The sequence below is a fragment of the Carcharhinus amblyrhynchos genome, chromosome 27, assembly GCF_965287045.1.
Source record: "Carcharhinus amblyrhynchos chromosome 27, sCarAmb.v2.hapA, whole genome shotgun sequence".
Classification (NCBI taxonomy): Eukaryota; Metazoa; Chordata; class Chondrichthyes; order Carcharhiniformes; family Carcharhinidae; genus Carcharhinus; species Carcharhinus amblyrhynchos.
Genome location: NC_137350.1, coordinates 38,348,824 through 38,374,824, shown reverse-complemented (window position 1 = coordinate 38,374,824; position 26,001 = coordinate 38,348,824). Strand labels below are relative to the sequence as shown.

At 37.4% G+C, this 26,001-nt stretch overlaps 3 protein-coding genes and 1 long non-coding RNA gene across 5 annotated transcripts; 1 reads left to right on the top strand and 3 right to left on the bottom strand.

The window, feature by feature from the left end:
* Positions 1-469: 469 nt before the first annotated feature.
* hoxb4a (homeobox B4a) lies at positions 470-2,681 on the bottom strand. The gene is made up of 2 exons (XM_080213919.1): positions 2,041-2,681; positions 470-1,709 (listed from the first exon to the last, which is right to left on the bottom strand). The coding sequence occupies exons 1-2, from the start codon at positions 2,444-2,446 to the stop codon at positions 1,390-1,392; spliced, it is 726 nt and encodes a 241-aa protein (XP_080070045.1). The 5' UTR covers positions 2,447-2,681; the 3' UTR covers positions 470-1,389.
* On the top strand, positions 2,249-22,797 carry LOC145359325 (uncharacterized). Its single transcript, XR_013889562.1, has 3 exons — positions 2,249-2,364; positions 11,339-11,653; positions 21,321-22,797. It is a non-coding gene; the product is annotated as an uncharacterized LOC145359325 (long non-coding RNA).
* On the bottom strand, positions 14,659-17,227 carry hoxb5a (homeobox B5a). Of its 2 annotated transcripts, none has more exons than XM_080213917.1 (2): positions 16,381-17,227; positions 14,659-15,611 (listed from the first exon to the last, which is right to left on the bottom strand). In XM_080213917.1, exons 1-2 carry the CDS (start codon positions 16,913-16,915, stop codon positions 15,361-15,363), a joined length of 786 nt encoding a protein of 261 aa, XP_080070043.1. In that variant the 5' UTR covers positions 16,916-17,227; the 3' UTR covers positions 14,659-15,360. The 2 variants fall into 2 exon arrangements, with proteins under 2 accessions (XP_080070043.1, XP_080070042.1); XM_080213916.1 differs by having other exon boundaries at positions 14,659-15,614; positions 16,381-17,220.
* hoxb6a (homeobox B6a) lies at positions 18,757-21,326 on the bottom strand. The gene is made up of 2 exons (XM_080213915.1): positions 20,159-21,326; positions 18,757-19,562 (listed from the first exon to the last, which is right to left on the bottom strand). The coding sequence occupies exons 1-2, from the start codon at positions 20,715-20,717 to the stop codon at positions 19,303-19,305; spliced, it is 819 nt and encodes a 272-aa protein (XP_080070041.1). The 5' UTR covers positions 20,718-21,326; the 3' UTR covers positions 18,757-19,302.
* Positions 22,798-26,001: the final 3,204 nt, after the last annotated feature.

Sequence of the window (26,001 nt, the reverse complement as noted above, 5' to 3'; positions counted from 1 at the left end):
ATCCCTTTCCAATACCCAAACGCACATGCACAAAGAAAAAATGCTAAAAGGTATGGTATAAATAATAGAAATGGATTTAACTTTAAAAGATTAAGGATTGTATAAGAGAAAAAATAGATCTGGCAGTGATCCTAAACAATCAAGAAATAACAGATATCCAGAGTGAAGTAGCCAATCTTTAAAAAGAGTGTTTTCCAAACTTATTATCCTATTGCATTATTGTACAATACATCTATATCCACAAACAGGTGTAAAGGCCTTTAACAATGTCGGATATGCATTGCATTTGTTTTGAGGTGTACCCCTTCTGGCAATATTTCCACCAAGCCAATGTCCTTTGTTATCACCCTGGCCAACTCACACAGATGGATGAGCTTAGAAAAATCTCCAATCATGTCACCAGATCATATTGCTTCGAGAATTGGACCAGGAGACTATGTATAAATAAACAAAGGAAAAGATACACCTTGAAAAAAATTTATTTCGGTTATTACTATTTACACGTATTTTGGTCTGGATGAGAGTCAATACATACAGAACAATGCAAGGACATAGACTGCTAACGAAAATACAAACTCCTGTGGGCCCGAACGATGTAGCTGCTAAACTTCATAGTTTGGAATGTCATAAAGAATGATAAGGAAATTAAAACAGTTTATCTACCTAACCGTCCACTTCTTTCAGCTAATGTACAATCTACTAATACTAAGGCCAGAAGCAAGTATTGTATCGTGGCTGTACAAGTCACATGCAACATTTTCATAACACTTTAAATAACTTTGTTGACATAATTTATTCCTACATTTGATTTTTACACGTTTGCTTTTAAAGTCGAACTACATACATTTTTATTGGCACCGAATGTAATATATTTGGGATCTTAACGTCTGAGGAAATGGAGTACATGTCAGTGTAATATTCCAAAGAAAATACCCAAAATGTTTCTTTTTGTAAACCCCATTGGAAAATGACTTGGAGCTTAAAACCACAAGGGCCATCTTGCCGAACTGCTTCAACATTCTTGTTGTGAGTTTGTTTTTGTGTGAATAAAAGACAGTTTGTCATCCCAGGTTGACGAAACGGAGCCTCATTTATTAAAGTGTTCGTTTGCTGTCGAGGTAATCGTAGGCATAGAGTTCATCCTTTGTACCACCAAGTAAACATGACAAATGGGGAGACTTTGGCGTGATTAAAGATGAAACGAGGATTCATCTTTGCCAATCTCTTCTGAAAACTGCAATCTACAATATTACTTATGGGGGAGGGGTGAGAGGAGTGGGCAAAATCGGAGTATTTACAGCTTAGACTTTGCCATTATAAATAAACAGTCTTTCAGTTAAAATTCTATGCTTATGCGCGCGTCTACCACTTTCTCTCCCACAAGAGCAGCTATAATGTGGCTGATGGTCCACTTGGCTCCTGGTTCTGAGAGCTTCCTTGCGATTGATGACTTGCAGAGGATGAGGAGCCTGTAGTAGACCTGATTTTGGTATTTGGCAACTTGTGGTCCTTTTTCCATTTCATTCGCCTGTTCTGGAACCATATTTTAATCTGTCGTTCTGACAGGCAAAGAGAATGGGCTATTTCCACCCTGCGTCTCCGGGTTAGGTACCGATTAAAATGGAACTCCTTCTCCAGCTCTAGAACTTGCTGCCTCGTGTAAGCAGTGCGGGAGCGTTTGGGTTCCCCTCCTTTGTAATTAGGGTTCACTGAACAAAAAGCAACAACACAGAAATAACTGACTGAACACCACGAATCTCACAAGGAATAGAACTAGTGCACTTAAAGTAAGCATTAGCGTAAGAAAAATGTAAAAGTTCACTTCTATCATTAACTGCTGCTCAAAGAGATCTGAGCGGCTAGGACACAACACATCAAAGGCACATGGCCAGAAGTGTAATTGTACTGCAATAAAAATTTATGGAGGATGTGATTACTGACCTCCAGATAGGCGATCGTAAATCTAAAGAATGGCTATTTACAGTGGGTGCAATAGATCCCGGGCTTTCAGGTGGTAAAAAGCCCAGGCAAACGACTCACCGACGTTTATATGTAATTTCTTCATCCACGGATAAACCACAGGCTCTTTGGAACAAGGAGTGTTTTGGTTGCTGAAGTTCTGACTGCAAGAGGGCGGTGGGCTTGGAGTCACCGAGACACACTGGTGGCCATGCTTGTCTAAGTGGTTCTGCAGGCCGGTCTGCGATTGTACGTGACCCCTAGGCGCCACGACTTGCTCGCCCGAGCCCTGGAGGTTGCTGCAAGAGGAGTAGGGCTGCTCGCTGTACGCTGACCGCGGGTACATCGCCTCATGCTGGAACCCGGGCTCCCGTGCCCGGGTAAAGTATTCCGGAGAATGGCTTGGTAGGTAATTGTTCTGAGAATACTCTTCACACGGTGGAAATTTAGGGTCCACATAGTTAGAATTAATCAAAAACGAACTCATGACCTTTAATATCTGAAATGCAAAATAACTCAAAATTTTTTCTAACCCAGCCGTTTTTCCTGTTACCTAAACCCTCCTACTTTACTGTCAAGTGAACAAAGTTAGGCGTTCATGTGACACCAGCAGCCAATGGTAGGTCCCGTTCGATTCCCGGATAAGGAAATAGAATTGGACGTTGAATGCTCTCAAGCTTCTCCCCTAAACAGTTTTTGATTACAGCATTTAATATGCCTTTTTTATTCCTAAAACTTGGCAACTTTGCAGATAGGACCTTTTTTCCTTTAAGTCCGCTTGGCAGAATTGACGTCGTCCAAACGGGTTTGTTATATGATCAGTGGTTTCTTACCAGTCGATATCACTTCCAAAAAAAAGACTTAGCTTTGCAAAAAAACAAATAAAATAGGACCTTATACGTTAGAATCTATCCGTAGCTTGTAAATCTTTTTGTAATGGCAATGCTAACGCCTTTGCAGAGCTTGGGGAGGAGGAAGGCGTTTTGGCTGGCAAAGATAAATCGGGTTGCTTTGGATCAATAGAAAATTCATCAACTAATTCAGGACACCTAAGTCAACAAATTGCATTTAGCAATGCATTAGACTGGCGACTTTCACCCAGAATATCTCTAGTTGAAACGATTCCCTGCGAAACATCCCCAGAATACGTACAATTAAAAAAGAGAAAAACAATTCAGAGGTAACAACCACACGCAAGTCTAAACGAAGTTGCCCATGTTCGATTAAGATCATGATCCCAAAGAGTGGAAGGAATATTAATACACGTTTGCCTCTTGCTACATTGAATGCATTTCGTTGACTTTAATTAAAAGTGTGCACTCTACAATGGGGCTACTACATCCTTTTATTTGTGAAATCGCAATGTTTCTGAATTCTCGAGAAGACATGACACAAATAACTGTAAAGATTTATTAAAAATGATACATATAAACTGAGAAGAAATCCACAATTAACTGGAATTAAATAATTGAAGATGCTCATATACTTTTAATGTATGGTAGACTGCAATTTCATGGACAGCAAACGACATGCGTGGGAGTTTCGAATTGATTAATTTCTAAGTCATAACAAACCCTGTAAAGCTGACCATTTTAACGGAGGTATGCGCGGGATTATCGAAAAAGGTAACAGTAACATTCCATATTTAAATGACGTAACAAATACAGCACCAGAGTGCTGAGAGTTGTTGCAACAAGACTGAAAAGGGAATAAAAAGGGCAGGACGTCATTCCAAGCAGCAGTCTGATCCGCAGAATCAGGTAGATGAATACTATGTCTCGCTTTTATTTATTTAGCTATAGTATCGATTTATACGAAGAAGATTCTAGGCGTGAACATTTTCTTCTGTCTTCCGGGTGAATGTTGTTGCGTTTGTGTCGACTACATACTCCCCTAGATACGAATTTGTGACCACAACTTTGTCAACACAAATTCGGATCTACAGGGTATATATAGAGGACAGACATATTTTTCAGCATTTTTGTAGCCCAGAGACGTTCAAGAACATCCATGTAAATGTGCACGCATCATTGAACCAAGTGCACATACATGTGTGTTTTATATGTATCTGCACAACTTGAGTGAGGACCCCTTTCTCCGATTTCTTTCAGCAATTTGTATTGTCATTCATGCATCTTTTATGAAAAATGAGGCGCTCCGTTTTGCAAATGTAACGAAAGTAATGTCAGTAAATTATGAACAAAATATTCTGGAAGAATCCAAAGAATCCACTTTCAGGGTCAACTTCGATTTATCGTACAAGCAAACACCCAGCAGCCAGATCTAAAGCGGCCAGATAGGAGGATAAGTCACATGTGATACTTTCCCAAAAGTTTGTTTCCAGCTGCAACTGAGACAAAGAATTTTTCTTTATATTTAATTTATTCAGAAGCAGTGGAGGAGTCTACACGCAGTGGTTACATAAATCTTACAGCAGACATTGTGAAAATCATGCACCCTCCGCTCTGATAAATTCCTATAAAAGAATGAGTGTTACTCTGATGTACCTGGGTGATTTATCTTTATGTAACACGCGGCCCAAATAGTGAGTACTAAAAGACCAACTAAAATGACCCGAGTAATTTCCTTTAGGGTAACACCTTTTTTTTCTTAAATACAATGGCTGCCATAAGTTGCCCATAAAATTACATATTACAAATTTTGCCATTCTGAATTCATTTACGACGGAGAAAAAGAAATACCAAGTAGTTTTAACACAAGACTCTTTTATGAATAGGGAGCAATGTTATTTGCACCATCTGAACTTGTTTCAAAGAACCTCACTTCCGATAGTAATAAAGCATTAAAATGATACAGAGACTCAGTCCTCCCCCGCATGTAAAAAGACTTTATGTTTTTTTTAAAAAAGCCCCTTTTTATTGGTCTAGCTTTACGATCATGTTGATCACTGCCATTCAAACCTTCCAAAAATCAGAAGAGGAATTTTATATAATGTTACTGTGATCCAATAGCTTTGGCCTTTACAGCTGTGTCTTTTAAACATGTTTTCACTATCGCAGTTAAAAAGGAAACGTGGAGCCCTTTCAAAGGTGTCTTTTCATAAAAGATCATCCTAGTGCTTTGTTTAACTCGCCGTAATAAAAATGTCGACATTTCGGAAGTTTGGAAGATGAATATATTTACTGTCCCTATCTGCTCTGCATTTCAAAAGAATCTCGCTACAGATTGCTATCCTAACAGAGGATGCAAACATCAGCGGGATGGGGGAGGCCTTTTCCCCTCCTGTTTGTAGCTTGCCATAGGAGAAGTGAAACGCAGGCCTCAACCTTACTGTAGCAAAGGACTCACGACAGCCAATGATAGTGATTTAAACAATTGAACATGCAAATACTATGAAAATACTAAGTATACTTGCTGTATTAATATAAATATCAACATTTTTTATGTATTTAGAAACACGGCGGCAATTAAGTGATTGCATTTAGTTTTGCATTACTGGTATTTAAATCACATATTCTGATCATTTTTGCAAAGTTATTTTGTGATATTCTGTTTTAAGCACACTCATAAGCACACCTCTCTCAACATCGCCCCCAACCCTTCCATCTAATGAGGTTAGTTCAAGGCTAAACGTGTCACCAAGTTACTCCTGCATCTTAGAATACTTTTCTGATTGCGTTAAATCACATACATACCCTCTCACACACACAAAAACCCTTTTGTCTTTCTTCCTCTACATTCTCAAATTATACATTACAGAACGCGCTGGTGGGCTTTGCAAAAAAATCGAACAGAGAGGTCGAAATTACCAACTTCAACACAAACATATTCGTTCTCCTTTGTCTGTTCTTGCACTGATAACATCTAGTTAGAGTAAGGCTTTCCAGCAGCCCTCTTTTTTTTCCCCATTCGAAATGCCTAGCAGCTTTTTAAGAAGTGGCCGAGAACCGGCCTGGTGAACATTTTGTTTTCTCCCTCAGTTTTCGTATTAATCTCATACACTGACAGTCTTTGTTAAACACCAAGGCGTGCCGTGCGTCCGAGTACATTTTAATATTTGTTAGACGCTTTGACCTGAGTTTCACCCCGCTCTTGGACTCTCCCCCTCTACAAGTTCTATAGTATGGATAGGTCTCTCAGTCATATTGAATTTTGCTCAGGTCATTACGTTTGAGAAAAATAGCAAGGCAGGAGTTTACCCAAAACAGCAGTAAAGATCTGGAAATTCTCTCAAGCATTGCATGTTCTGTGATTCCATTAGCATCAAATATTTATTATACAAGTCACAGCTCTAGTCCTCTATTGGCAGATACGTACCCAGATTCCAATTTGAATAACAAAAGTAATTAATAGATCTGTTTTCTTGTGCATGCTTAGTTGCATGAATATGAAATGTTATCTTTTTCACAGTTGCATATTTCATGTATTATTACATTGGATTAGTCAAAGAATAACATAAAGAGATAAGGCAACAGGCGAATAAAAAGCCCCAGCACATTTCACATTTTGTGCATGTGTGTGTAACAGCGAATTGATTTAATTTGTTGAAGACGATTGTTTTAACACGTCAGAGGATTTTCTAATTAAAACTAAGGAGAATACCCCCACTCGACACAACCCCCTCCAGGCAAATGTCAGCAAATTTGTTGATGAACTTATATTCAAACTTGCTCAAACTATATTTCATTTCCTTTTCCATTTTCTCCTGATGCATTTTTTATCTATTACCAGATTAGTAAAACTGTCAGTACAGTGTTAAACACGGAGACATGCATTTATAAATATGTTCAGGTATTTTCCAATTCCAGCATGTTATTTAGTATACAAACTGGGAATTTCAATTTCATGCGAGGAGTTTGGTGAATGTTACTTTTGAGTGAATGTTTCAGTTACGATTGAGCAAATTGCAGGTTTATGACACCGATTCAATCAATTGTTGTTAGCTCGACGTTCTCGGTGAAATGCATTGTTTAAGTCATATGTTTGTTGCCCATCATAATACAGTCATAGTTGGCATTAAATGATATAAACATCCCCATGGTGCTGTTACTGTTCGTGTTGCTGATTACTTCCCCTCCCCCTCAAAAAGAACCTTGTATATTATAGAAACTACAATGGCCTAAAATAACGTATTTAAGGTATTGAATAAACAAGTATCAGAACATACATTTATAGAGAATACATACAAATACATGCGAACTTATGAACAGAAAGAAAACAAAAGACCATCCATATGATTTCAGGTGAATATGATCTTTTCGCCATTTCCGAGTATAGATACCTTGTTTAGTGCCGAATTTAAGCCGATGCAAAACAGTTCATATGCAAAAATAGTGTTTTGTATTCCATTTATACCAGCGAGTGGAAAGTAAATATATAATCCCCACTTTGCAATAATAACCATATTCAAAGAGTACTCAATTTGCTGTAAAAGCGCATTGGGAAGCCCCGAGAACGTGCAAGGTGCTATGGTATAGCTCATATATATAAAATACAAGTAAGTTATGTAAGACATAAACATAATCTAGTCATGATTTAAAAAACCCTTAAATTTCATTCGTTCTAATTTCAGTTACGGTAATTGAAAAGAATAAATATATCTTTGCTGTCTTTGTAAAAAGTAAGAAAAGGAATGCCATTACAAATTGACACTTGTTTCGATGTGAATGGCAGAGAATGCAAGGTAACTAGAAGAGTATGCAGCCCCTAATTCTCCCCTCACTCTCTATAAATGTGTGTTTGGAAATACTTCTGGTAGCTTGCTACACAAAATGTTCATTCAAATGTAAGAGCTTGTATATTTACTTTGAACAGATTTATTGCAGAGCAACTACAGTGTAAACAGATTTAAAACGTGTTCGGTGCGCAGAACGACCCCAAAGCCATTGCCTTGCAGACAGATTTAAATGCCTTACTTTGTTTAAATGATCGGACAAGGGCCTATGGTTTGCAACTCTTAAAAGAAACTTGTATTGGGTATAGGAAGCAACAAATACGCATTAATAATAATTTTAAAATGACTAATGCCTACTTAATTTAAATATGTTTGACTCCTACGGCAAGAAGTTAGATCGATCTTATTATTTTCTTCACTTTTGTACAATGGAATCAAGATTCCCGCAATCTCCCTGAATGGGAACACTTCATTCTAAGGGTCTGTGTGCAGGTAACTGGGCGAAAACTTTAAAAGCAAATGCGTGGAGAAAGGAAAGAAGTTAATCTTTTCTGTTTAATAATATGCAAAATAATTTTCGAGTCTCGTGTTACTGTTTTTCGTGCCTGACCTTGCTTTATATGATACTTCAAACCCCAGCAATTCGTCAATTAATTCCAAAAACTCTGTCTTTACTTTTTGAACTTCCTTGAACTTTCTTTCTCCATTTACACCTATACATATCAAATTGTATGTTTGACAATCTGATGATTGTACATGAGCTCCAATTTTACGCGCTATTTTCAAATTAACTTGTATAATGTATTCTTGACTTATCTGATATCCTCTTGTCCTGAAAAATCAACAGACATTTACTATTAATCCTTTTTCGTCATGTCACCCATTATAAATAAACCGTTTTAATATCCATACAACTTGACTCTCAAATGATTTTAAAAGCTGATTACATCTGGCGGGAATTATTTGTCTTGTCCATTTGTGTTTTCAAGGTCTCTTATAACCTATACCGCAGCTACTTCCGTCATGGATCTTGTGATTTCTATTTATTGTGCAGTGTCCTATAAAAAGGATCAATTAATCCTCCCCGTTTTTGCAAAGATCGTGATCAGGATAGTTAGCTGTAACCCCCACCCCCACTCCCACTTCTCTGTCTTTGTCCGTCCCCCTCGTCTTATTTTACCTACTTTGTAGATTGTTGTTCATTGCTAAACTCTACTTCCACTTCCACATCACTCCTCGGTATCATTTTCTCATCTGTGCCGATAGCCAAGATCATCCCTTTTACCATTGACATCGAACTGGGTCTATCTATGCAGACAACACCAAGTCACGCACGACGTAAACTTTTGACCCTCCACTTTTTGACCCCTTAGCTATAATGCTGTACTAACAAGCCCCCATGAACAGTTTCAACATCGCAATCCTCAGACAGTATTGCTGTACAGTTTTGTTTTCCCCCCACGAGGCTCGACTTTATTTTAACTTCAGTGCTGCTTCATTTAAGACATATAAGCTAGAAATCGAAAGGTTTTATTGAGATACTGGAATTTTTTGAAAGTTAGGTTTGAACTCTCCAAAAATATATTCTTTTTCTTACCGGCATTGTTTGAATGAATTTATATCACTATTCGTCAAGAAAAATGTACAAACTGAAAGGGTGAGTTTTGAAGAGACAAATGGCTATAGCACTTAGAAACTGTAGATAGTGCATAAGTAGAACATTTTGGGGAGATATCAAACAGACTGCTCCGACTCTGTTCCACCAGATTAACTGCAATGGAAAGGCTGGTAAGCGTTGTGGCAGAAAGGAGACTATAATGACTATGAACTTGGTCTGAAGCGGGCTCTGGTGGCGGATCCGACACGTTACATGTGTAAAATAACTCCCCTGGTTCTGTTAGTACTTACCTCAAATTCTACTTATAAAACCGATTTTGAATGCGTAAAGATATCTTAAGTTGTTAGTAGCAAGATTTTTTTTGAAACCTTTGTCAGTTTTTTCTATTCTCTGCGTTCCGTGTAACGTTACACTAGCAGTAATCATGACTCGTTTAATAAAAGCGGAGTATATTTAATATAGGGAAGCAGCTCATCAGAACAATCCCTCAAGAGATGAAGCATTAACAAAGGTTTTATATTATCTTTGTCATCAGATTGTGTAATAATTTTAGAATCTTAAATGCAATGCAAAATTAAATTAAACCAAATTCAATTCAATTCAATTAAATCATAGTCTTGTTCTTTAAACGCTGTATAACGAATACTGGATAAAATAGTTCAGTATATTGGTAGCATTTTCTTGAAACTAAACGAATAAGGTTTTCAATTGCAAAATGTCTCGTTCAGTTGCACAGCAAATGTCAGGCATCAACCTTGTTTAATGTAATCATGAATTAAAAATCTGCAAGGCCTGTGGACCATAATAAAACAAAATCTTTTCTACAGTATGAGGAATGTTATGTTGCTTGATACCAATTATATTTTGGTTTATAGTTTTTTCTTTCATTTAACAATTTATTAAAATGAAGTAGATGTATCGAAAATAATAGTTATATCTAATTTAAGATCTCACCTTATGCCCGTGCTGCATATAATTAGACTATGATATGTATGCGGGCCTCGCTTAGGTCGCACGTTCTGGAACAGGGTGCCGGTTTATGGCCTAAAGTGTTCCCAGTGACTGCCGGTTGAAACCACGGGGAAGAGTTAATGATAACGTATGAGATATGAATGCTTTTATCTATGTGTCTGCAACTAGATGTTTAATATGGCGATATAATCATCTGGCACCTTTATGACTCCTTCGCGCGTTTGTGTGACTGCCTTTTGTTCCCATTTCCCCCTAAATTACAACCTTAACCCAGTCCTCCTATCCATCTAGTGACTATAAGCGCACCAGATGCACATCACTTAAAAACCTTAAGGAAAATACATCACCTTTAGACTGTGCATTTAACCTGATAGGGATGATTATCGATCCTGTACGTTTCTGTGGAACAGATAATTCGCTTCTGATAGTATCAAGAGCAGATACATCTGTGTTAGAAGGGGAAAGAAGCAACACCACTTTCCCTGAAACCAAATTAAGTAATGTTACAATTCACTATCGATTCACACCATAAACGTCGATTTACAAAGAGGAAGGGAAGCCCGGTAACTTTAAATAGATTGGGAATGGTTATTTGTGTTTTAGAATTAATTGTGAAGTATTTATAATGACTTTCTCCCTAGTTGAGTTAGCTGCAATTGGAACTCATTCAATACTTTTCTCTAACAGGGTAAATCCAGTCTTCAAACATATTTGATGCTATTTAGCATTCTTACACTCAACATTCTTGGCCGGGTTTAATATTTTTAATAACGTATCAGTGTCTACCAAAAGCCTATATATATGTCTTTTTCTAAAATTATTTATGCTCTTTCAATTTCTTATTTACACTAATTATAAACATTTATATCAAAGTATTTCCTCAGCATCCTGTCTTTAAATCAGGTTGAGGAATCTAATTGAAGGGCCAAATGTAGGACACCGCCAAGGCTGAAAAGAATGGTGGTGTAGGAAGTGGATCTGAAAGTGACAGATTATTTTGTTTCTGAGCAAAACAATGCGATATTGCAAAGAACGGGCTTATCTCAAACTCAAAACCATGACCCATTTTCGCTGTAATACTCACACGAATAAAATATGTATTCAGGAATTTGAAAAAAAAGCATTAATTGTTTCTCTCTCCCCTTTTACAACAGAACATTGAAGAAAATCATTCAGTTCCACTGAACACTGTGAATAAAATCAGAAATGAAATGCAAGACCACATGTACTTCCTCCATCAGGGATGTGTTTTCCTGTTTACCCTTTGGATTTCCTCAGCTATCAGCGCGGAAAGGCAATAAAAAAAAGATGACAGAAACACTTCGACTTTCTGAGAGAAAAAAAAACTTTGACTCCTAACATTGATTTAAAAAGCTCCCTCCCCCGCCCCTCAAACTTCAGACCGGAAGCGGCGAGAATTAAAAACTTGACGGATTCGAGGACTATGTCACAACAATGATTATCAACGGGTGAGAAACTTGACATTTACTGATGAGAAATGTCAAAGTATAATTTTCCTCTTGTGTATCTACATTTCTCCTTAGACTAGTTTGTGATCGCACAAGTAATCTTTACAATGAACCTCAGAATATGCAGACAATTGTCAGATTAGCATGACAGGAAGTCCATTACAGTAAGGGTGCTACTCTTGTTAAAGAACTGTAACATACAGTAAGTGCAGTATCTAAATAAAACGTAACTAAATTATAAAACGTTAGTCCATACTTGCTTCGGATAATTATTTGCTGTAGGATCAAAAGATATCTGATTGTGTTAAGAATCTCTTTAGCCTAACAAATTGATATAGCACCTATTCCCCTGTCTCTCACTTCAACTTGAAACCCCAAAGGAAACATTTTCGTATAAAAGTCTGCACAACGTTCAATTAGTCGTACTTAAGAGTCACATTTCAAAATGATGACATTTATAGAGGCTAAAAGTCTGTAATTCAAAACTGACAGCACTGCAAAAGTTAAAGGCTATATTTTAGAAGTAGTGATTGGGTCTCGAGTATGAGAGCAGAACTGTTGCGGACAGAATGGCGCATTTAATAGTTTGGAAATATTTTACTAGTCCATCAAATTTTACAATTGGCAGATGGGTGTTTCTGGACGTTTTGGACATTTAGACCTTCTGGCGCATATTAACATTTCTGTTGTTCCCTTGCTTACCTTGAAGACATAGTGAGTACTAAAATAACTCAGAGGTTCGGCACCCCAGCCTAGCTCAAACTTACTGATGGAAAGTTGAAAACAAGTTTGCGAGACACCGAAGATGAGTTAGTGGAGAAGGAGGGGCGGGGTAGTAGTTTAATCATAAAAAATCATTATGGGTCAATCTGAGATTAGACTCCACCATAACATGGCTGCTTTTAAGTAGAGCCCTCTTTGAATTTAATCTTTGCAAAGTTTTACAATATTATACAAGCATTGTTCTTGGATGTACCTTCCTTTACACATTAAAGCAATGACGATCCATTTGACGTTTATTTAAAAAGATATATAATGATTAATTTTTCGGCATTCAGTTAGTGGGGGGAAGGGGTTGCATTTGGAACATTAATAAGCCAGTTAGTGCTTTAAAAATAATACAAAGGTGTCCTTGAGTGCACAGGGCCTTCCTCAAAAGGCCGATTTCCTTTTTAAACAATATATGTGAATATACTACAAAAGATTACACTAATCCACACGTGACAATGCTAAACTGCCCGTTTTCCAGAAGAATGATGTTCCAGGAAATTACAAAAACGCTGTTGATATTTTGAAAATAAAACACAGTTAAGGCCGAAACGAGGAAACTGCATCCAGGTTGAGTTAGGTTTTGTATCTGGACTATTAACAAGAGTAAACTTTACACTGGATCGACAACTAACACCACAAACATGTCTGAGCATTCCTAACCCCATCCTTGCTCACAGCCAAAACTTTCAAATTCATATTTATTTTCATCCCTGCTTCAAAGTAAAGATTAACAAATCAAGTTCTAAAATCAAAGCATATTTTTATAATTGCATCAAGTGCACGGAAAAAAACGAATTCTTAACTCCGCAATATAGAAAAAGAAACTCAATATAAATATAACTGAACATCACAAACATTTAAGTCTATTTAAGTAAAATAATCGGCCACGAGGAATGAGGCCTATTAATCCGTCCTCCATATCTTACGTCTTTTCACAACTTGGGCCCATTGCATTGATTAAGGGATGGAAAAATATATTTGTGAAAGCTATAATCTTCCCACTACTGTCAATTAAACATTTTTAAAGTTTTTGTTTTATTTTGGAAGCTTTTTTGCGCTCTATTGCCAGGAGCCAACGCGTCGTGGTTTATAGTTGGACGTAACTTACCTTCGGCTGTACAGTTCCATGTGATTTTAACTGTAGTCAGTAAAGGTTTTGGACCCTATAGGTCTGACGAGAGAGTCCTGCTCTATTCCTCTGGAAGACTAGTATTATACGCTTACAGTCTCTGCAAACCCAGTCAGATAAAGTTCAGCGTCACTAACATTACACAGAATGTGAAATATATTGTACCTTGTCAACTCCCCAGAACCATAAAACTAACTTTAACGACCCCACGTGACTTTTGAGAGCCAGTAGGGGTATCAGCCTGCGGTATGGGCGATTTTTACGATCTAACTTTGAGATAAATACCCAATTCATTTGACATCCCAATGTCATACCGACTTCTTGTATATGTAGTTTGTTATATTCACAAGGGAAGCAGGCACTTTGCAGGATAGACCTAATATTTGCTGTGAGACTTATCAGCTATCGATAAGTACTGGGACGTTCATTTGGTAAGTTGAGTTTAAGCTAAACTAAAGGTTACCTGTTGCACAAAAATGAAGCCAGATTTACAAAAAGAACGCGTATAATTTGTCATGTAGACAAACTGCGAAACAGTACACCTTGTTACTGTACAAGTCTCTTGGGACATGGCGCAGAAATCAAGTCCGAGACACCCTATTTCTTTCGAAAATACACGACAGCAGCGAACAGAAAACAACCCTGTTGAAATGTTTATCTAGAAGATGACGGGTTCAGTTAGATCCAGATGCAAGAAGTCAACTCACATAAATACTGACTTTAAATATAAACGAGCTACTCAGCCGCGCACGCAAAACAGTGAGACTTAGATAAGATTTAGGATTCAACATGAACGCTAAACTAATAGAGCGAGGTACGGTTACCTGATAATAATATCTTATAGAAGTGATTACAAGTGATAAAACGAGGTAATCAAAAGATGTTAATGAAAATTCATTATGTGCGTCGTTAATGTGCCTTTATAAAACACACAGGACATGAGGTTAAGATATCAAAAACACGTAACAATATTCAAATGTCTGGTAATATTTATTATATGAGATACCAACAATAGGTATTCCCCAGATGCAATAGACCGCATTACACGGGGTAATAAGATACCAACCTATTTACTGTCAACATATTACACTTCAGAGATAAGGGATGATTATCAGAAACTTTTTACTTTATTTCGAATTAAGCTACAAACAAATACAAAAAGCTTGTTGGCAGCAAACTGTAGGAGCTAAGCACAGTTGTCATTCACTTCCACAGAAAATATGCCATTTATCACTCTGCCCATTACAGACTAGCTATAGGCAACATTATAAACTTTTTTGTATTATTTACAACCATTATAACTCACTAAATAATCGTGTACAATCATCGCTGATTTCAGAATCTATCCACATGTATTACCAAAGATTAGAATTCTACATGGAATTTCGACATACAGACGTTGCTTAAAATCACGGACAGCATTAAGGACAGGAACTTACAAGAATGTGGTTATATTTTTCAGAGGTGATAGTGCAAGGGCAAAGATTTCAGTTTTTCATCAGCGTGTGGGAGGGAAAGAAGATCAAATTGTACAACTTGTGTCAATTATAAATAAGTTATACCATTTACAGTTCACAAAAACCATGCTACTTTTTCAAGACAGCACCAACAGTTCACTGACACAGACATACTTAAGACAGCAACGAGCATTTAACAGCGGAAAGACAACACAGGTTAAAAGAAAAAAAATGTTAGCAGTACCACAGGAAAGTTTAATTCATCTTAAATATTTAACAACACGCGGAGAAAAAGGTGCCTCGCTGTACAGTACTGGTGCACGGTGTCTGTTATTTTTATATTTGATTTGTTAGGGTTGAAAGGCGCTTGCTCCGGCCGTCATACTCATGCTTTTCAGCTTGTTGTCCTTTTTCCATTTCATTCGCCGGTTCTGGAACCAAATCTTGATCTGCCGTTCTGAGAGACACAGAGCATGGGCAATCTCTATCCTCCGCCGTCGGGTTAGATATCTGTTGAAGTGGAACTCTTTTTCCAACTCCAACGTCTGAAAACGTGTATAAGCAGTCCTGGCTCTTTTCCCGTCGGGTCCACCCATACCATCTGCTAATAAATACAGGAAGGGTTGTTTTTTATAAAAAAATCCAAGCTGACTTTTCTATCTCCTTGAAAAAATCATTTGAAAATAAATTTTACACTAGGAAAGTTGGAAGATGATTTCCCCCACGGCCTCTCCGGACATGTATATCAAAATGAAAGTATATTGTCCCAATCTGAATTGCTATTAATTATCATTTTCCTTTTCATTGTCTGACTATGTAACCTGTGCCTTGACGGCTGCTCTTCTAATTATCTACACACAGACACACGCACACACACACGCTCTCTCACACACACATACTAGATATGAACAGTCACACACACGCACATATACATGTTCATACATTTTTTAAAAAAATCTGAAATTGCAAGCAGATCCATGGAAAATGGGTCACGGCAATACTGTCTGTCAAGGGTTGCTGCACAGTTCTCTTTGTTATTATGTTGATCCGTGCAGCACAATTCTTAGCTTTCGATACACTAGGATCCCATATAATATACAATATTTGCAATTTATCCGCATTAAATATAATTATTTTAATATTTACTGAATTCTGTTAGTCGAATCGCGCATTATTTTTACACACACGTTATAACATTGTTGTTTAATGATTTAAATTAAATTTACGGAAAAAATGTTTAGTTTAGTTTCTGTAGAGCAAAGAATCACATTGTTCATATTTCGTGTCACCTAGATTGCACAATAGGACACGATGAATTATTACCTGACCACAGAGCAATATTTAAAGTGATAAACAAAATTAAAGTGTACCATGGCCAATGTGCAGTTTTCTCATCCAAGGAAATATTTGTGGCTGCTGTTCTGGTGTTGTTGCTTGTGCTGGTTCTTGCTGTGCCCTGGGATGGTTGTTGTTGTTGGTTGGAGTGCCCTCTTCGGCATCCGAGGATGCTCCGGCCTCGTCCATTTCTGTAAAATTACTTGCTGAACTAGAGGAGGTAGTCGGGTCGGATGGGGAACCCTTGACTCCGTGACTGTCCTTGCCGGAACAAGGAAGGGGTTCTGGAGATGAGAGGGTGCAGCTCGCTGCTTGCCTGAACCTGGTTTCTGTAGCTGGAGGATAGCTTCTGGACTTTTCTGTATTAACCACTCCAAAGTGGTTAGAGGAAGCTGAACGGGTGATGCTAAGGTCCATACCATTGTAGTTGTAGCCGTAAGTGCCTGAATGCATGGTGCCTGAATCCCTGTATGGTCCGTTCTCGGAGCTGCTCGTCCCATAATTAAGTAACTGATAATCCGGGCCATTTTGATAGCGACCGGAGAATGAGTTTACAAAGTAAGAGCTCATTTGGGTTTTTTTGGGTTGATTTGTGGTTGTTAGTCGTTATAACCCAGTCCTGCACGATTTATGATATATTAATGAATTATAGAAATGACTGTACTTCGTTCGCTTCTATGTATGCGGCCAAATATGGGGGGTGCGAGTCGGAATCACGTGCTTTTGTTGACCAGTCGTAAATTCTCACTGATGACCTCAAGGGGTAATTCATGCTCTATGGTTACAAATAATGACGATCCGAGAATCGTTACGCCATGTGAATGCGAGGTTCCAAATGGTGGCCAGGTTTGCAGAGTGCGCCACCTACTGGGCTCCGTCTCAATTACACGAATTAATGTCATTGCTTGTCTATTAACATTTGTATTGTTGTATGAATAATAAAACAACAAAAAAGTTATCTTTTAAATTTACCTACCTCAAATCAATATTTTCCAACATTGCATTACATTTTGTTACACATCTTATTTAACTTTTGACAGTGCATTTGTTTAAAAGCGCTAAAAATCAAATATGCTGAACATAAAACGGCAATTCAATTATCTTGCAATTGAATCGGAAATCACGTTTTATAGCTATACTTGGAGTGGAGCAATTTATTTCGTTTTTTGACCAGATACATTTAAAAACAATTAACTTGCCATCCTTGACTAGTCAGTTAAATGAGCGCGCATTCATCGACTTACCTTTGGTCCTGTCGTTGTAAGCATTGATATTTGCTAATTTTATCCTTCCTGTATGTTTGCGGGACTGACATTCGTTGTGAAATGTTGCGTATAAAGTGTGCTTTAAAAAAAAACTTTATCTTCAAATTGCACAGATAAGGGAGAGACTAAATTTTAGAAAGTTCTAATTTGTACCCTGGGGCACTCCATAGGTTGCTCGGGTAGCATATTTCTTTTCATTAATGTGCTTTGAAGGAACCTACTTAGAAAATACATGGTTGAACTACCTTGCATCACCTCCCCAATTCGGGATTGATATGCTCTTTGAAAAAATTACCATGCAATTTTTCTGATTTAAGTGCCAAAGTTAACAATACTAATTAACATTCTAGAGACACGAATCTTTCATTCGCGTTCTTTTATACAGTAAGCACAATCCCATTAACGTTCTACGATCTTTTAGCGAGTCCGCGTAAATCCTTCGTACAACTCACCTCCTAGAGGTTCGATGAATAATTAGCAGAGGCACTCCAGCATTTCTGGGGGCCCAATGTTGTCTTATATTGTGTGAGGAAGGATTAAAGTTCTAATATGCATTATACAAAACGTGATGGAGTTTGCGGATATGCATCGTTATGTTTACAAGCTCTAACTTCTTTTTTAGGAAATGTGAGTTAATAAGATGGTGGCATGACTGGGGCACACATCTAGATAGACGTACGCCGAGAGGCATTCACTTGCTTGTGTAGCGGAGAATAAAATATCTTGAAACCAGAAAAGCAGTTGTGAAAAGCTGCGATATCCTGTGCTTCCTTTCTGCATATGCTGGTTGCGAATTTCAAAGATTTGCCTGGTATCATTAGCCAATTATGTTTCTATAATCCAGTATGCTTTTTAGAAGCGGGCAGTAAGCTGATTACAGAAATGAAATTTAAATTCGAAGGGAAATCAGAGATAAATCAATTACGAGAAATTCAATGAGGACTGTCAACTTTTTGTTTTGTGATAGATCGCAATCTAGGCTTGGATAAGCTATGAGTAGAGATATTGAAAATGTAGTTTTTGTATTATGTCTGATTGTCAAATCATCAATTGATTTTCATGCATATTATGATTCTTAAATTGAGAAATACGCATTCTTTTTATAAAAAAAACTTTTTTATTATCATTCCAAATAAGGATGCCTCATTTTTAAAAAATTATCACGCATGCTACAATCACATTAATTTAACAGAAAACAAATAAAAAAATAACCTCTTACTCAATTTTAAGACAGTTGCTTTTATTTTTCTCTCTCCGTTACGAAAACAATCCAAAATACAATATTTAGACCTTATTGTGTGATTTACACACGCACGCACACACATTTCCACACACGCACGCATACATTGATAAAATAAATCAAAAATAGTCGCTCACATTTCACAAAAAAACATCCACTATCATTAACAAGAGAGCTGAGACGAACGTCAAAGAAATCACAATATTGCAACAGCTCAGTTGAGATGCAGAATCCATGGAATACTCCTAGTGTTTTTAAACTATTGACACCAATGTAAAATATTGCCTGTTTGGCTAGACCAAAGGAATGCATAACTTTATAATAAATCTCACAACAAATACGGAAATGTACAACTCCACTGGTGCGCAACAGCAAACAAAATGTAAACTTTTAATATCCATTATTCATTTTTAATTGAAGAACTGCATAGCGTTCCCCTTTTTTTGTTGTTTTCACTCTGCTGATTTTTCCTCTGTTTCCTCTCCGCTTAATTGCGAGGAGCTGAGTAATTTGTTCTCTTTTTTCCATTTCATGCGTCTGTTCTGAAACCAGATTTTGATCTGGCGTTCTGTGAGGCAAAGTGCGTGTGCAATCTCTATCCGGCGCCTTCTGGTCAAGTAGCGGTTAAAGTGGAACTCTTTCTCCAGCTCCAGAGTTTGATATCTAGTGTAGGTTTGCCGCCCGCGTCGTCCATTTGGATTAAATGCTGAGGCTTTCCAGTAAAAGTAAAGGAAGAGGGGAGGAGAGAGAAGGGGACAGAGAGGCAGATGGACAGAGGGGGATAAAAAAAGTCGATTATTATACATAATATGGAAATAGTACCGAAGAATATAAATAACAAGTGAATCGCATTGATTATATTGGACGCTAAACGTTAAACTACTGAGTTTCATAACAAACTGTTTGATGAGACCTGAGATTCTAAAATGCTAAATAATGATTTCCATTCATAGTATGGTTACATTCTGTTCAATTAAGACTTTAAAACTGGTGGGTTGTTGGCTGTATAGTAAAATATTAAGGGGAAGTAAAGTAACAGATGATGCCTCGTATTTAAAGATCAGCTTTGCGTTTTATGTACACATGCATATTAATCTCCTGTACCAAACGTCGGGTTTTAATGAATTATTCAGTATTTCAAAATATGAAATGTATTAAAGAAACAATCGAACGTTTAATTTTCTTTTCTGAGAGGGGTTTAAGAAATTAACTGCTCATCTATTTCTTGCTAAGTTCAATGTAAACTTGTATTGAAAAGTTTTTTTTCAACAAATATGTAAAACGCAAAGTATAAAGGTGTAAACTTACCACCACTGGAATTCATTCTTTGCATCCAGGGGTACACGGGAAGCGAACTCTTCTGATCATCCAACTCGCCATATAAAATTCTGTTTTGTGCACTCTCGTATTTACGTTGTTCAGGGTTAAAATGCGTTGGATCTTCCAGTGAGTGGTATTTAGAATTGGTAGAAGAGGCGCCGCATGAAGGGTCTTTTTCCCGATAAAAACTAGGGGCACCGTAATCGCAGGGTGTCCGATTGCACCCATATGCTCCGTTGGCTTGTTGGTAGTAAGAGGGTGACGGGTAGCTTTTATCCTGCATGCTTGTAGCCCCATATGTGGCCGGGTAGTGTCTTAAAGGGTCGTAACCGGAGGAATATAGCGGAATCTGCCCAAGGAAGGACTCTTGTCCACTGGCAAGAGTCGCCGGGAAAGTGGAGTTCACAAAATACGAACTCATTTGTTGGCTGTGCTCTGTTATGATTTGTTGTGTATTAGTCCAAGTGCCTGTGCTATTAGCAGTTAGCGAGATGGGTTTGATTCGGGATGGCCAAATGCCAGAAAGGACAGCAGGAAATATAACCATCTGATCATCGACTGACCAATGGCAATACTGTTTGATAGGAAAATAGCACCCATGAGGGACTTATCCATGAATCAGAGACGCTAGCAGAAACCGGCACATGTGATGGGAAAAAGTCCCAAACATAGAGAGAGAGAGAAAGGAAAATCAACAGGAATACATAACCTTAAGATTCACTCTGCTAAAATGAATCAGATGTTTAAGAATGCTGAAAGTTGTGCATCTGTTTCGACGCCTGTGCAGACAGCGAAATAATTTACTCACTCAAACTAAAGAGACAAGCAAAATATAAAGCCATCCAGTATCCGTGTATTCCGATAATAATTCACTAAACACTTATTAACCCAATTTTATTGCTTTCTCCCTTTTTAATCGGAGGTCGGTTTTGTGTGCCTCACTGATCTCGCTTGCATTATGATTGTGAAATTCAAGATTCTTTCAGTATGTTTTACACCTAAGATGTTTCCATTAATATTTCCAGCTTTGAATGTTATTTACCATAATAGTTTCGTTCTCATATTGTGTTGGATGTATAGAATATCTTGGTGGTTTGTATGTTATACACTCCAGAGATCCTGATAGTGGTTTGTTGTGCTTGTGTTGCAGTTTTCTCTGTGTAAGAATGTGGTTCAGCGGTGCGGTTTAACTTTGAGGCACAAGAAAAGGGGATCAAAACAGCAACTTTTAATCTTTAATTGAAACCACAAAGCGAACGGAAGAAACTTTACAAAAAGAAAAGACAACTAAACCAAACACCCGAAAGGGAATCCCCAGCGGAATAGGACGCAAAACACTCCCTGCGAAGAATCTCCAATTTTATATTTTAAAATTTCCAAAATAAAATTATGAAAAGCATGTTTTTTTAAACCATGCGATAAAAGACAAACACCGAACAATGCAGATAATAGCTAAAAATTCAATAAATTTCCATCTTGTTAGATAATTGCCGCCTTTGTAAAATGAAACGATGGTTGCGTCCAAACGCAGCAAGAAGGACATTTGCTGATTGAAGTGTGAAGTTATGTAACTGTTTATATCAGTGAATACACAGTTGATAGTCTCGTTCCATGTATTTAAACATATAAGTGCGAATATTGCTTAAAGTCTATTGTGTTAAGTACTTAAGTACTTATTGTGTTAAGAGATAGCTGGGCGATATCTAGGACTACGCACAGGGTGGAAGTCTCGACATATTCAGATGGGTACACAGTACTTCAGAAACCATTGAAAATTGTTCTTCTAATGTTGTACTCTTAAACTATGCCTTCTAGAAATAAAATATTTTGCATTGCAATATTTGAATTTCGTAATGTGTATTTGTTCAAATGTCAGCTCCATTAGGTTTCCTGCTTTAGATTTACTTGTCAAATTCACCATAAGGTTCTTATCTTTAAAAAATACGTAGGCATGTTGCGTCCGTTTGTAAGATTAGTGATTTCTCTAAAAAAAACAGCTTTGGCCACTTTCATTTTATATAAAAATGCATAAATATGTTTTCAATAGATATAATTATTTTATCATTTATGACTATTAAATGCCACAAGTGTCAGAGAGTTTGTGTTGGACTTTAAGGATTTATTTTTAGCAGTTCCCCTGGAAAGCATCACTTCCTGGTTTCAAACATCTGTTTCAAAGAATCATAAACTGATTAGTGAGCACATGGCAGAAATGAAAGAAAGACCTCTCTCTTGGTACTGGTTCATTTTCAGAAATGGGTTGTTTTCTTGTTCTAGAAACAGTGCTTTGAGCATGCTGAGAATCTATTATACAAGGCAAAGTGATACATTTTTCCACCCGAGAGAGCCCTAGTTTGGAATTGCTTGTGGAAGCGGCAGTTTCTGGATTGAAACCAAGAGTCTCCAACTTTAATCTGGAGTTAAGTTTTTAATTTTTTAAAATAATTGTTCTAATTTCCAGAAAAACTATGAACAATGAGTTTGGATATGCCTTTCAAGCTTTCAAATATCATTAACATTCACTTCCAATCAGTTGCAATCTGATGTTTAACTTCTTTTGCTAAACTTTCTTTCTTTTAACATATAGATCCCCAAGCATGTTTTTATATTGTAACTTTCAGCTGATATTGTTTCAAATGTTTTATTTTGAAAATGATTGATACTGCATGTTTTTCATATCGTTCTAAGCCTTGCACATAACAAGATGAGTTCCAATCAATGTACGTGTATTTTATGGTGTATAATTATGTTTAGCAAAGTAAAATCAGGATAGAGAGTAAGAATTCTGAAACTAGATGGGACAAATATTTTAACATTTTGACTTACTCGGAGCTCAATCATTCCAATGCTGAATTTCCAAGAAATTATGTAGTTGTAATTAAAATATACAAATGTTTTCACCTGATCTTTAATTACGAAACAAGCTATATTGTATAAAAGAACAAACATTATATTTGGTAATTTCACCAAACATTTTCGGTTTAAATCTCAGTTATATGTTTCTGCTACCCCGACTATGTTTCCTTTTACTGGCCATCGAAGTCGCCGTTTACTTTGCGTGTCAATTTCAACATACCTTTGTCAGGCAAAGAATAGAAAAACCGCTTTGAAATTGTGGTAAGGTAAAACTAAACGGGGCGGTGGAAGTTCTATGGATCTAGTTTATTGCTTATAGGTCGGGGCATTAAAGGCAGAAATTCGTTTACAACCAGTCTGTTACGCTACAAATGAGGGGCCTTGCGCATAACAGAATTGAGTTGCAGCATTGCTATCTGCCCAGGGATGCATAGCAAATTCGGGCCTTGCTCTGCAATTTGCTGTTAATCGGATGTAGGCAGAAATTTACTCCTATGAGATCTGAACGAGAAGGAATTTTACAAATCTCAGCTGCAGATTAACTTTGACACAAAATTCGATTTCATCAATACCTTTCGTCTGAAGCATTTCTGCCTGATGCGAATTGGCTGCTATTAAAGTAGGGTGTTTGGGAGACAGATACTGACCATCACAATACATTTACGTTCGGACACATCAAGATTATGATTAACTGTACTTTTTCTTTTACATAAACATTTCTTTCATTGAACAGAATCGCCAATAAAATCAAATCACAAACGTTCATGGTTCGATTCTATTTAGTGCAAGTGTTGCTTTGAGAGAGAAAGACAGCAATGAAGGGAAAACAAATATGTAACTTGCTACAGACCAAAAATGAAAATCACTGCAAACTTAGTTTAGTTAGATCCGCATGCACTCATACACACACATCTTATATAAATATACTCTGTGCAGCAAATTCTGCAGATAAAATGCAGCAAGTCTCTTTTGCTCCATATTTCCCGACCTCCTCGACCGAATGGAACGCAAGGTGGCAGCAGGGAGCAACAAATCCCGCCTCCTCCCCAGCACCCACCAGCTAAAACGCTGATAGATTTATATTACATCAATGCAGAACTACTGGGCCTCTTGGTTGCTAAACATTCTAAACCACGGTCAACTAAACGCCATCTTATATTATATCACCGGACTGTTATCCACTAACAGTGTAAGCTGAAACCCTAATGCTGTCCAACAGAAAAAAAATCTGTCGCATATCGTAAACGTTTGAATTTGTATTCCAGCACTAAGAGCTCGGCTCAGAACAAATTATTAACAAACGGGAAACACAATAGGAGGAAATATTTCTATTACAGCACAATTACAATACGTCAGTGCGTCAGCCTCGGTGACACTGCCCGTTCTAATTGCTGTTCTGGATAAAATTGTTCGCATAATGAGCGACCCTCGAGAAAAGATTAACAATCGCGAAGCTCATTTAAGCCTACTATGTCGCAAAATCCGTCCCCGAACACGATTATATGTTTATCAATACGCCATAGCTATTCTGGATAACTGGTTCCTTAATTAAATAACAGACCTGTGAAATAGAATCGCAAATGGAAAAATAGCAATTCCAAAATTTGCGGTCTCTTAGCTAATTTGGAAAAATAACTTTTCACAGCCCATCCAAATTGCTGTCTCTAAACACAGATTCATTAGAATAAAATGCAACAAATATATTTTTCTAAGTGACGTCAACAAGTCCCCTTTTCTACGAGATTTTTCGCTGAAATTCTGCGTAAAACCATTGAATATAATTGTTAAAAATCAATTGGAAAATATGTCCTAATATCCGTCTTACCTTTGCAACAGCATCAGTGATTTTGTTTCGATCATCCTTCTCTCACTTCGGAACCAGCGCGATTTTTTTTTCCACGAACAATATTGTCCCAAACTGATAGCCGTCGGTTAACCTGCGGCCGCAGACTAAGCCGGGTTCATGCATCAGTCATTTGCACGGAAATCGGAATTCGAGCCTCTTTGAAAAATGATATCATCCACATCACTGAGATTTGCGCCACTCCATCCATTGCTGAAATTCCCAATCGACAGACAAGTGGTAGATTACAAAAAAAGTCTTGTTTACTTTGTGTGCGTCTGTGTGTGTGTGTGTGTGTGTGTGTCTGTCTCTGCCTGTGTGTGTGTTTGTACCTCCAATAGTAACTATCAAAGTTTGAAAAAAAAACCCGATAGAAGCCCTGAGGAGGACACAGGACCGACCCAAGGTACGGTGGCCAAAAGAATACTGCAATATACTCACATGGGAAATCATAAAAAGTTCATGTTCACGGTTGCTATCCACATGACCGGCAGCGGCCAATCGAAGGACCGATCCACTCATAAAGTTCTATCACAAAGTTGTAAATTTTCATAAAACAACAAGGAATTTATTGCATTTCTTCATGACTACCAACAACAGGCCCCCTCGCCGCCATGTTTTGTGCTAAAGCAAAATGTTAAAAAAGAATATTTTGTTAAATATTTTCTTACAAAATGGCACTGTTTGCCTGGGTTATGTATGTTTTATTCCGTACCACGTTAAATAAACCCCCCCATCGTCTCCTCTTCCCATAATCCGTTTTCCTTTTTAAGAGAAAGAAAGGTCGCCAAATAAACTTTAAAAATCTCTTTTGCGAAAATCAGGCAGTTCTTTGACTTTTCCTTTCTCGTGCCTTTGTCATTCGTGCGATTCACGTGAAGGCGACAGAAACCTATGATGTTACATTACTAATTTAATTTGGCGTAGGTGAATCAAATGCTCCGTTTAACGAAATTTAGCTGGATTTGTTTTAAAAGCCGATTTTCACATTTTATCCAATTCTTCTCCCCACATTAATTTTAATGCTTATTATTCTGATTTTTGATTTTGGAGGGACAACACTGTATCGTTAATCCCATAACATACCGATTTTCCTGGTCATATAAGAAGAATTCCCTCTTCCTATACACCC